This window comes from Lissotriton vulgaris, chromosome 5, assembly GCF_964263255.1.
Source record: "Lissotriton vulgaris chromosome 5, aLisVul1.2, whole genome shotgun sequence".
NCBI lineage: Eukaryota > Metazoa > Chordata > Amphibia > Caudata > Salamandridae > Lissotriton > Lissotriton vulgaris.
The window spans coordinates 710445254-710457541 of NC_141693.1; the positions used below are offsets into that span (position 1 = coordinate 710445254).

The 12288-nt window shown below is 51.2% G+C and overlaps 1 protein-coding gene across 6 annotated transcripts in view; it reads right to left on the reverse strand.

Annotated features, from left to right (window-relative positions):
- The window catches only part of GBF1 (golgi brefeldin A resistant guanine nucleotide exchange factor 1), a 2509897-nt gene that overhangs the window by 824449 nt on the left and 1673160 nt on the right, over nucleotides 1-12288 (reverse strand). For all 6 annotated transcript variants that reach the window (XM_086922141.1, XM_086922138.1, XM_086922142.1 and 3 more), the window contains exons 27-28: nucleotides 3156-3227; nucleotides 2276-2370 (exon numbers count right to left, since the gene is read on the reverse strand). In XM_086922141.1, the coding sequence (XP_086778267.1) occupies nucleotides 2276-2370; nucleotides 3156-3227 (167 nt within the window). The remainder of the gene's footprint in view (nucleotides 1-2275; nucleotides 2371-3155; nucleotides 3228-12288) is intronic.

Sequence of the window (12288 nt, forward strand, 5' to 3'; positions counted from 1 at the left end):
AGTGGCAATGTAAACCGAGTGCATTCCAGATGATTTCTTGTTAACTGCAGTCAAATAGTAAGCCTAAACTTGCTCTAAATAGTATGGCAACCACGTGCTTGGGCGATACAAGTCTGAATGCAACCCCCTGGGCACCAAAAACAAACAAGCAACGGAGAGTGAAAGGGGAGGGGGGGCGGAACGGACAGCGGGAGGGGGCGGGAACGGGGCACAGGACAGCGAGGGGGGGGGAGGGCAGGAACGGGGCACAGGACAGCGAGGGGGGGGAGGGCGGGAACGGGGCACAGGACAGCGAGGGGGGGGAGGGCCACGTCAACCGTGCTGAAGGCCAACGTTCACAACCAGAAAAACACACCCTAGTAAAACCATAGGTTGAAAACCAGTCCGGTCGCAGAGTCCATTTCCGTTTAATGAGGTATGAAAGGAACCCGGTCCTCTCCAGATGTTTTCCGGCAGTACATCAATAACAACCTGGCCAGGGGAGGATGTACAGCAACACACAAAAAACCCATGACAAGGGAAGCACAAACCACGTCACAGGAACATTTGACCCGGCTTTGGTGACGAAAGAAACGATTATTTTCGAAACTGGTTACAAAGCGGACACGCTCACACTTTCCTGTGCCTAAAACACACATTTAAGGAGGCTAGCAGCCCTTTTAGCAAGTTTAAATCACTTTGCAACAGTGATGGGCAGAATTGTGGGAGACAGCACAGAAAACATCACAACCTCAGTGCCCACAATTATACATAATCCTACAAGTAACTGGTGCTGACCGTCAAGAAATGTGGTGAGACGACTCGAGCTGGCATAGGGAGTCCAACTTGTGAGGAGCTCTGCTCTGGACACCGTCTGCGGCCGCTCGGAGAACACAGGCGTCCGGGGGCCCTGGCTGGCGAAACCGAAACTGTAGCCGCGGGCGGTGGTGAGCACTGCAGCCGTGACGCAAGTCACGCAAGGTGGAGGAAAGTAGCGGTTCGGGCCGGTGGGCTCCCCCTATGGTGCCGAAGAAACGCATGCAATTCAGGGCAGATGCTGGTCCCGGCTGAGGAGGCTGCGGCTCGGTGTGTGGGCGCAGAGAGCTCGCATGGAGCCGGTGGGAACCCTGAGCGCGACTACACAGTAAGCGGCACTGTAGGCCCGTAGCGGCCGCCTCAAAAATGGTGCGGCCTGGGGCGGACCGCCCCCCCCTAGCTACGCGGCTGGGCCGAAGACTCACCCTCGCAGGCACGGCCCCCGTCGCAGCTCCCACTGGCCTCCGCTGACGTCGAGGGTTCCCCCGGAATCAGCCACTCACAGCGCGGCTCCCGGGGCAGATCCTGATGACGCGGCGAGGCTCCAACCAACGGCAGCGCAGCTCACGGGGACAGGCCCACTGCAGCGGCCAATCAGAGCGCGCCTCTGCCGACGAGCCTCCGAAAAGCCACCAATGCGGTCGCAGCCCCTTCGTGCCTCGGCCAAGGTGCCGAGCAGCTGCCGGTTGACCCCCGGGCGGATAAAAAAAATGGCGGCAGCACCTACGAGGACACGGGGGGGGGCGGGAGAGGAACGGACGGCGGGAGGGGGCGGGAGAGGACACAGGGGGCGTGAGGCACGAAAATTGGCACAAGTGCGGCGTGGGCAGCCGCGGATTAAAAAAAAAAAAAAAATGGCGGCAGCACCTACGAGGACACGGGGGGGGGGGGGCGGGAGAGGAACGGACGGCGGGAGGGGGCGGGAGAGGACACAGGGGGCGTGAGGGGGGCGGGAGAGAACACGAACGGCGGGAGGGAGGCGGGAAACGTGCCGGGGAAAAACACTCACGATGCCCAGGACAGCAGCAAGCACGGCCCGGCCGGAGGAGACTCGGGGGCGTTCCCGGCGTCGCGTGACGTCGGCAAAAGCCAAAGAATCTCGGGAACGCCCCCGTGTCTGGTCCGGCATTGATGGACAGGCCCCTCGTCCAATGGCTAGGCTCCATTTATGGAGCTAGCCAATGGGACGGGGGGGCGTGTTCCATAGTGCTTACTGTACTCAATAGATTTCTCTGGAGGAGGAGCCTAACGGCTCCGTCCCCCAGCGAAACCTAAAAAGGAGACGTTCATTAGCCAATTAAAAAAAAGATTAATTCAAAAGTATTGGCTGACCATCAACTACATATTTCACCTAATATAATGTTTCAAAAGCTGGAATGTAGTTTGCTCTAACACAAAGGCAATATGTTTATTAAAGATGATGAAACTTATTACTTACACATACGCTAAACACACAAACAGTTTTAATGTTTTACTGAACCTGTTCTCAAGTGCAATCCTCAAAAGCATCTCAAGGCAAAAAGTTGCATCATCTTCGTCATATGTTTCTTCGTCTGGAGTTACTGAGATCAGAGCCTAAAGAAAGGAAAAGTAGACAATCAACTGATTTCCAACATTTTAACAGGACAACCTTTAGACTTCAATCACGTCTTGGGTCAGACCACTGAAGAAAGCACGTTTACGATTTTTTTTTTGTTGATAATCTGACTTGAATCCTTTCAAGGCTAACATTTATGGAACTCTATGAGAGTGCATGTATTTTTTATCTCTCTCCCTCGTGTGCTGCTTGCCCCTCTCAAATTCCCCTCGCACTGTGTTCTTCCCACCCGACCCATTTATCTCTAAAAGCACAGCAACCGGTATATTGTTGCTAGGGGACGACTAAAAGCAGAGTTTACAGGTTGTTTTGTTTTATCTCCTGGATTCCACAAATTACATGAAAGCTTTGAGACATACGCTGCAAGGCACTAGGGGGATTTACTGAACTCACTCAGCTGAAGACTGAGGCAGAAGGTGTACTAGTCCCATAAATCTGCTCCCTGGCCTAACACAGAAGATACACAAATGGTTTAATTCCTTAGAAAGTAAAATAGAAAATAGACATCACGCCCTGATACAATTTCCTATGCGATTTAAATTATGTTCAGAGCTTCCTCATTGAAAATAATTTGAAACCGTTTTCATGTTTTTTTAAAACAAAGCTTTACAAACACTGCAGGGAAGGCAGCTCACCACTTGCATTAGAAAGGCGAGATCTACTGGCTTTGCCTATGTTTGGTCTATTTTTGTTTTATTTCATGAGAAGTGTAAGAAGCAACTAATATACCTTCCTGGGAAGTTACACCCTATATTAATCTCACCTTCATAAGCTCCTGCATGGACTCAAGCTGCAGAAATTTGCTCTCGGTGATCAGTTTTTCGGGGTCGCAAAGCTGAAAGAGAAGATAAATAGAAAGTTTCTCCTGCTGAAAAATATATGTGGGTAGGTTTACTGCTATTCTGAAATGTGCTGTACACCATGGGGTTTAAAGTTACTCAATTGGAAAGCTACGTATTAACGTGATGGTTACAGGTTCGTGAAGGTACTGAGTACATACTGAATTAAATGTATAGCTATGTAGAGCATCTGCATTTTATATTACCAGATCAAAAGAATATTTTCTTCTTAGTTCTAGCCATATTTTTCGGTTTGAACATCGGCAGGTTTAGCTGTTTGCAATAACTCATGTAATGAGGTTCCTTAAGCCTCTAGGGCCAGATGTAGGTAATCCTAATTTACCAATTCTAAAATACAGAATTTTACAGATTGGGTATTTTAGAATCGGTAAATGCTATGCAGGAAAAGATTCGGTAAGTATTACCGAATCAGTACGATTCGGTATTTACAGAATCAGTATTTACCGATTTGGTAATTCCCGTTCATTCCTATGGGCCTGGAGGCCCATAGGAATGAATGGGATTTCCGAATCGGTGGGGAACACATTCAAGGGTGGCAGGGTGTCACATTGACACCTTGTTGCACCCCTGAATCGTGCATGTGTGCACATGTGGCACACATACATGCCCTAAAGGCATGTATGTCTGCCACATGGCACTTTTGGAAATGCACAAAAATGCTTTTCCAAAGGTTTTCGATATTTACCACCAACTTTCAGTTGGTGGTAAATACCGAATCCTTAACTATGCAATTCACTCATTTGAGTGCTCCCTACATTGCAGATTCGGCAATTTACCGATTCAGTATTTTAAGGAATCAGTATTTTACCGATTACTTAAAATACCGATTCAGTAAATTACCGAATCTGTTAATTGGCCACCTACATCTCAAAAGCCGAATATCGGTCGGTAACGGCCGAAATTCGGTAATTTCGGCCGTTACCGACCGGTATTAGGCTACCTACATCTGGCCCTCTACAGGTTTTTGTTCTTTTTTCCCCAAAGAGCCTGGTGAATCTAATGCTGGGAAAATTCTTAATTTTCAAAAGGGGGCCAGCGCTGGGCAGGACACCACTCGATAACCTCAGGTGTCAGAAGTAAAGGAGAGATTTCCCCAGGGGGCTGTGATGGAGTATGGCCCAGTGCTGCACACAGTGAATTGCTCAAACAGTGTAAGCATGTTGAACTAAATTAAGGTAAAGTCTAACTGTGTTTATTGCATGTTTCTTTGCCCTTCCTTGTATGCATTGTTTTGTACCGTTTGTGATATGTTAAAAGTGTGCAAAAGTCTTGTTTGGGTAAGAGATAACAGAAGAACAAGTTACTTACCTTTGGTAACCATATATTCGTTAGAAACATTAGATAGTTATAGATTCCTTACCTTGGAATAACCCCCAGGCGTCAGACTGGATCAAGAAAGCTTTTTCATCAGCAGTACCTCTGCGCGTTGGAAGGTCCTTTGGTCGGCTCCGCATCTGTCCTTTGCGTCTTGATCGCCGGGATGATGACGCGGTAGCTACTTAGACGCCGCCTGTGCGCACTGACGCTAGTTCTGTACACAACTTTCCGTGCCAGAAACGCAGAGCCATGCAGGACACTGACCACTGGTGCACAAAACTAGAACCCTGAAAGGATATCCTTAACCCTAGAAATCAGTTCGCAGAACGGGGAGGATGGGTGGGGCGGTAAGGAATCTATAACTAACGTTTCTTATAGATATATCGATACCGAAGGTAAGTAACTTGTTCATCTGAAAGAAACATGTTGGTTGTAGATTCCTTACCTTAGAATAGATACCCCAGCAATACCAACCCCTGTGGTGGGTCTGCGGACCAAGATCACACCAGAAAGCCCTGGAGAACAGTACAGCCAAAGAAGCCGTCCCTACGGACTCGGCTGTCCAGACAGCAGTGTTTTGTAAGCGTGTGCAGTGATGCCCACGTAGGGGACGTCACACGTCGCGGTGCGGTCTTCCTTCGTGGCGAGCTACGGCTCGATGGCCCGGCAGGTTCCATGTCTCGGAGGTCAGAGATGCGTTGGGGGGCAGCTCTTTACCTCGGTGTCCGTCCCGGTCTTGAAGAGGGAGGGGGCGGCGGCTTGAGGTGAATCCAGCGGCGAGGCGCTGTCAGCAGGGCGTCGTCCTGGAGAGGCGAGCTCCAGTGCAGTCAGTCTTCACGGTGTGCTCTGCAGCTCGGGGGCCACAGACTCACAATGTTTGGACCGGACGGTCCTTCCTTGCGGTGCGAGCCCCGGCTCGAGGTGGCAGCAGGTCAGGGTGTTTAGGCCAGGCTGGGCAGGCCTTCATGATGCTAGTTGAGGTGCAGTCGGGCAGAGGTCACTTTGGTCGGCAGGAGGGGGCACACGGGCTCTCAGAGTGCGGGACAGATTACCAGGCGCACTCAGGTCTCCGGGGTCGACGCTGACGGGGGAAATAATACCAGCAGCAGCTTCCTTCTTCAAAGGGAGGGGTAGCGCCCACTGTTCCTGGGGTGCAGTTTCGGGGGCAAGTTCACAAGCAAGCCCTTGGAGATTGTCAAAATGCACAAGTTGAATTTCAAAAGGCTTTCAGTCCTCTCTCCTTCTTGCAGCAAGGCACCCACCACAGGCCAGTCTCTCAGGATTAGAGACAGTAGTCCTCCATGCAGCTTTCCCAGGTCCTTCTCTTCAGGTAGAGTTTCTTCTTGGCGTCAACAGGATCTGATTTCATAGGAGCAGGGTTCCTTCTTTTATACACCGATTCTTTTGTCTTTACAGGTCAGGTGGCCTGAGCCTGCTTCAACTCAGTTTTGGAGCACTCTGTTGACAGGAAGCTGCCTTCTTCTTTCAGGGTGCAGGGCAGGGACATCAGAAGCTCCGCAGGAGGTGGAGCCAGCATTGTGGTGGCAGAGCAAAGCCCTATTCAAAGTCAAGGGGCACTCCTCTCACCTATCCTGGGGGTAATCCCTCTATTCACCACCTGGCAGCCCAGACTGTCCCCAGGAGTTCCCCAGCCCTGTCACTCACACAACCCAGACAGCAGATACACATCCTGGCAGAGGCGGGCTGAAATAGTCAGGCAAGCAAATGCTAACTTTCTAAAAGTAGCATTTGCAAACACAGGATATTAAAATACACTTTACTAAAATAAGTATTTTATTATTCTGAGTTCAGGCATACTAAACTTGACTTTCTACAATGTTCCCTGAGGCTGCTGGGATTATAGTGTGTAATAATTCCAGCAGCCCATTCTGGCCTATGAGAACAGGTAGCCTTACAATAGTGAAAAACGAAATTGGCTGTAATTCACTATTAGGTCATGCCACACACATCAGGGCTTGTCCTGTCTTATGCTTACAATGCACCCTGCCCTTGGGTCTAACATAGGGGTGACTAATATGAAGTTAAGGGAAGGTTTAGGGACTGGCAAGTAGGTGCACTTGTGCAGTCAGCATGACAGTACCAGACTGCACGCAGGTCTTGCAATGGCAGACCTTAGGCACATTTTAATAGGCCGCTTCTGTGGGTGGAACAACCAGTGCTGCAAGCCCACCAGCATCATTTGTATTTACAAGCCCTGGCACTCCTAGTGCACTTTACTGGGGTCTGACAGTAAACCAAATAAGTCAATCATAGACACCAATCACATATACACTTTTCAGTAGGGAGAGCATATGCACTTTAGCACTGGTCAGCAGTGGTAAAGTGCCCAGAGTCATTAAACCAACAAAAACAGGTCAGAGAGAATATTGGAGGAAGGCAAAAAGTTCAGGGATGACCCTGCCAAGAGGGCCAAGTCCAACACTAACGCACAAGTTACTTACCTTTGGTAACGATATATCTGTAAGAAACAGTAGTTAGTATTAGATTCCTTACCTTAGAATATCCCTAGGCGTCAGACTGGATCCGGCAAATTATGCGTAGCAGTACCCCAGCGGATCGGTAGGCGTCATCTGTGGCTCCGCGTTCGTCGTCAGCGCCAGGATGACGTCGTCGGAGTACTTAGATGCCACCCTCGCGCGCTGACGTCAGTTCATATACATAGCTTTTCCGCGCCAGAAACGCAGAGCCATGATAAAAACCAACACTGGTGCCATGAAACTAGGGCCCTGAAAGGGGATGTACCAAAAACAACTAGAGAGTATCTCCAACTATAATACAAATAGAGCGCAAAAAGGTAGAAGGAGTGAGACAACCTATCATCACCACCACCACCAGTAAGTGCACTAAACAAACATTGACTGTGTCAAAATCAAGGTTGTGTATTCACAGTGAGGAAAAAGGAACCCTCAGGCACCCACACAAGGTAGGTAACCAATTGTCCTCATCGGGTTCCAGTTTTTAATATGTGCAATGATACAGAACATTAAGTGCAAATTAAAATGAGCACAGACCACACCCTCAACCAAAACTTTTAATAGAGGGGTGATTCGAACTCAGTTAAAAACAAAGTGAAAAAATCAATAGGTGCACCTGAGTTTTCCAGTGCAGCGATTCCAAGTGCACAAACTAAAAACTGGAACCCGATGAGGACAATTGGCTACCTACCTTGCGCGGGTGCCTGAGGGTTCCTTTTTCCTCATTGTGAATACACAACCTTGATTTTGACACAGTCAATGTTTGTTTAGTGCACTTACTGGTGGTGGTGGTGATGATAGGTTGTCTCACTCCTTCTACCTTTTTGAGTTCTATTTGTATTATAGTTGGAGATACTCTCTAGTTGTTTTTGATAAATTATTTCAAGGGGTGTGAGAGTAATCTGATTTCCCCTTTCTCTCTTGTTGTTCGAGCCTGAAAGGGGATGACCATAACCCTAGATATCGGTTTGCAGAACGGAGAGGATGGGTGGGGCGGTAAGGAATCTAATACTAACTACTGTTTCTTACAGATATATCGTTACCGAAGGTAAGTAACTTGTGCATCTGAAAGAAACAGGTTAGTATTAGATTCCTTACCTTAGAATAGATACCCCAGCAATACCAAACCTGGTGGTGGGTCTGCGAACCAATGATCACACCAGAAAGTCCTGGAGAACGGAACGGCCAAAGAAGCCATATCTCCGGACTTGGCTGTCCAGGCAGTAGTGTCTCGCAAATGTGTGCAGCGAGGCCCACGTAGCTGCCTGACAGATGTCCTGCAAGGGGACTCCCCGACCCAGGGCAGTAGTAGCCACCGTGGCCCGAGTACAATGGACCAGTAGCCCAACAGGAGGCTCCTTTTTAGCCATAAAGTAGCATACCTTGATGCACAACACGACCCACCGAGAGATGGTCCACTTGTGCACCGCCCGTCCTTTCTTAGCGCCCACGTAACCAACAAAGAGTTGGTCATCCACCCAGTACTGGCGTGTGCGATCCAGACGGTGGAGCCGCTCTTCCTCTTTTGAGGGATGCGGTGGCGGAAAGAAGGTGGGCAAGGTGATGGACTGCCCGATGTGGATGGCCGTGACAACCTTGGGCAGGAAAGAGGGTCTAATCCACAACACAGCCTTGTCCGGATGGACAGAAAGGAAAGGAGGTTTGGATGAAAGAGCCTGGAGCTCACTCACTCTCCTGGCAGAGGCGATGGCAACCAGGAAAGCAGTCTTCAGAGTAAGAAGGCGGAGAGGACAGTTGTGAAGTGGCTCAAAGGGAGCACACATCAGATAGGTAAGAACAAGGTTCAAGTCCCACTGCGGCATCACAAACGGAACAGGGGGAAACGTGTGTGATGCCTTTCAGAAAGCAAGTTACAATGGGGGATTTGAACAAAGATGGTTGATCAGGCAGCCTTAGAAAGGCTGAAAGGGCAGAAAGATAGCCCTTGATAGTGCTCAGAGCAGAGCCCTGCTGGGCAAGAGAAAGAAGGAAGAGAAGAACCTCAGAAAGAGGGACAGAGAGAGGATCCACAGCCTTTGCTGTGCACCTTGTCAAAAATCTGTTCCACCTACATGCGTATACCGACTTTGTGGAGGGACGCCTGGCTGCCAGAATAACATTACAAACTTCAGGAGGCAAGTCAAATGGCTGTCGCCGCTCAATCTCCAAGCATGGAGGTGGAGACTGGACAGGTTCGGGGGGAGGACCGCCCCCTGCTGCTGCAACAGAAGGTCCTCCTGACGAGGTAGACGAACCGGGGGATCGACTGACATACTGAGTAGCTCTGGATACCAGTACCCTCGTGCCCAGTCCCGAGCCACAAGGATGACTTGGGCCCGGTCGCGTTTGATGATCTTCAGCACTCTGGGCAGAAGTGGTATAGGCGGAAAGGCGTACAACAGACCGCAACTCCCCTCGCGACGAAAAGCGTCTCCGAGTGAGTGCCGCCTTGGAAATTCCAACGCGCAGAACTGATGACATTGCACGTTCTCTTCGGTGGCTAATAGATCTAACCAAGGCTCTCCCCACTGCAGAAAGAGACCTTGCGCCACGTCCGAGTTCAGACGCCATTCGTGATCCATCATGCACCGGCGGCTGAGTTCGTCCGCCCTGGCGATCAGAGAACCTACCAGGTGTTGAACCACCAGGGTCACACCCTGATGTTCCAGACATTGCCAGAGGCGCAGAGCCTCCTGGCATAGGGTCCACGACCCCACCCCGCCCTGTTTGTTAAAGTACCACAGGGCGGTAGTGTTGTCCATGAACACCTGCACTACACTCCCCCGGACAGAGGGGAGGAATGCCTTCAGAGCTAGACTAATCGCCCGCAGCTCCAAAAGGTTGATATGGAGCCGGGACTCCGCCGGAGACCAGAGGCCTCTGATCTCCCCCTCTCCCATGTGGCCTCCCCAGCCCTGGAGGGACGCGTCCGTCACAACTACGTGCTCCGGTTGGGAAAGGGAGAGGGATCTGCCGCTGACCCAATCGCGGTCCGTGAGCCACCACTGCAGCTGTCTTGCAGTGCCCTCCGAGATCAAGACATGGTCGGACAAGTTGCCCTGATGCTGGGCCCACTGAAACTTCAGGTCGCACTGCAGAGCCCGCATCCGCCACCTGGCGTGATGCACCAGAAGGATGTAGGAGGCCATCAGCCCCAGAAGCCGCAGCGTCAACCTGACCGAGACTCGGGGTAACGGCCGAAAGATCGGAATCAGAGCCCGAATATCCTGAACCCGCTGTTCGGAGGATAAACCTGAAACAGCGCCGAGTCTAGAACCACTCCGATGAAGAGGAGCTTCTGAGAGGGACACAGGTGTTACTTCGGCATATTGATGGAAAACCCCAGCGAATGCAAGAGGTCAGCCATAGTCTAGAGGTGGGAGACGACTGCCTGTGGCGAACCCGCCTTCAACAGCCAGTCATCGAGATAGGGGAAGGCTAATCTACGCAGATGAGCTGCGACACCGCCATCCCTTTCGTGAACATCTGGGGGGCGCTGGTAAGGACAAAGAGGAGCACAGTACATTGAAAATGCTTGTGGCTGAACGTGAACCGCAGATAACGCCGGTGGGTCGGCAGGACGGGGATGTGAAAATAAGTGTCCTGCAAGTCCAACGCTACCATCCAGTCTTCCGGGTCGAGGGCAGAAAAGACATGAGCAAGCGTTGACATCTTGAACTTCTCCTTCCGGTGGAAGCGGTTGACGTTCCTGAGATCCAAGATAGGGTGCAGGCCCTTGTCCTTCTTGGGGACCAGAAAGTAGTGGGAATAACAACCACGACCTCCTTCTGGGACAGGGACGTGCTTGACGGCTCCCTTGGCCATGAGAGTCATAACTTCCTGCTGGAGAAGTGCCAGATGATCCTCCGACACGCAGTTGTATCTTGGTGGCATGGTTTGAGGGGTAGTCTCGAAGGGGACGGAGTAGTCCCTTCAGACAATTTGCAGAACCCACCTGTCCGAGGTGATGGTGCCCCAGTGAAGGAGGTGATGGAGAATCCTGCCGCCTACTGGCGTTTGATAGGCTTGAAACGTAAGACTAGGAGGGTTTAAAGGCTGCTGCGGGGGGGGGGGGGGGGTATGGTGGACTGGCGTGCCCGCTGGCCCCTTGAACCACAGCGTTGGTACTTACCTCCCCGGCAGCGTGAAGGTTGGGTAACTTGCTGCGGCCTGTGGCTCTGGGTGGGACGTAGTGGGGCACTCCTTCCGTAGCCATGAAAAGCAGACTGCACTTGGTGGCTGGAGAGGCCCAAGGATTTGGCCATAGACCTTGAGTCCTTGAAACGCTCTAGAGTGTTGTCTGCTTTGTCGCCAAAAAAGTTGACTCCCATCAAAGGGCATGTCCATCAAGGTGTTCTGGACATCCCCTGAAAAGCCAGTTGATCTCATCCAGGTGCAGCGATGAAGTGCTACTGACATTAAAATTGTACGACCCAAAGAGTCAGGGGTATCCAGCCCACAATGGATGGTAAACTTGGCCGCATCCCTCTTGGCGGCGACAGCCTGGGAGAGCAATGTCTGGGCCTCCTCCTGACACTGGGGCAGCACCTGCGCAACCGTATCCCACACAGTGGGAATAACGGTCAAATACACATGGTGTTTTCCGACCGCAGTCCCAAGCTGGCGAAGAGAACGTTTTCTTCCCACGATGGTCCCAAGATGGTCAAGCTTCGACTTACCCGACCCAGAGTGTAAAGACTTCGATGACTTGGACGAGTGGTGATGGCTCCGCGACCGGTTCCTCGACCTCCCTAGCTACTGAGACCTTGAACGGTGCGGAGACGACTGCCGGCGCTCAAGCAACTATCGGGACGACTCACGCAAAGCCTTTGGCGCCATCAACCGGCAGTCGGAACACGACTTGAGGTCATGGTCGCGCTCCAGGAACAAGAGACACACGTGGTGCGGATCCGTAACTGACATCAGTCGGGTACAGGAACCGCAGGCCTTCAAACCTCGCATCCCTCGTGCACCAGGAGTCGATGCACTCAGAAAAGAAGTTGACATAAGTCGAGAAAAAAGTCAGTCAAAAAATGACTAGAGGTACCGCTCTCTCCGGACCTGCGCTGGCTGGTGCGGAAAAAGAAAGAACTGACGTCAGCGCACGAGGGCGGTGTCTAAGTAGCTTCAGCCACGTCATCCCGGTGACCACAACGCCAACGAAGGACACGGAGCCGACCTAAGCCACCTTCCGCTGCACAGAGGTACTGCAGGTGAAAAAACT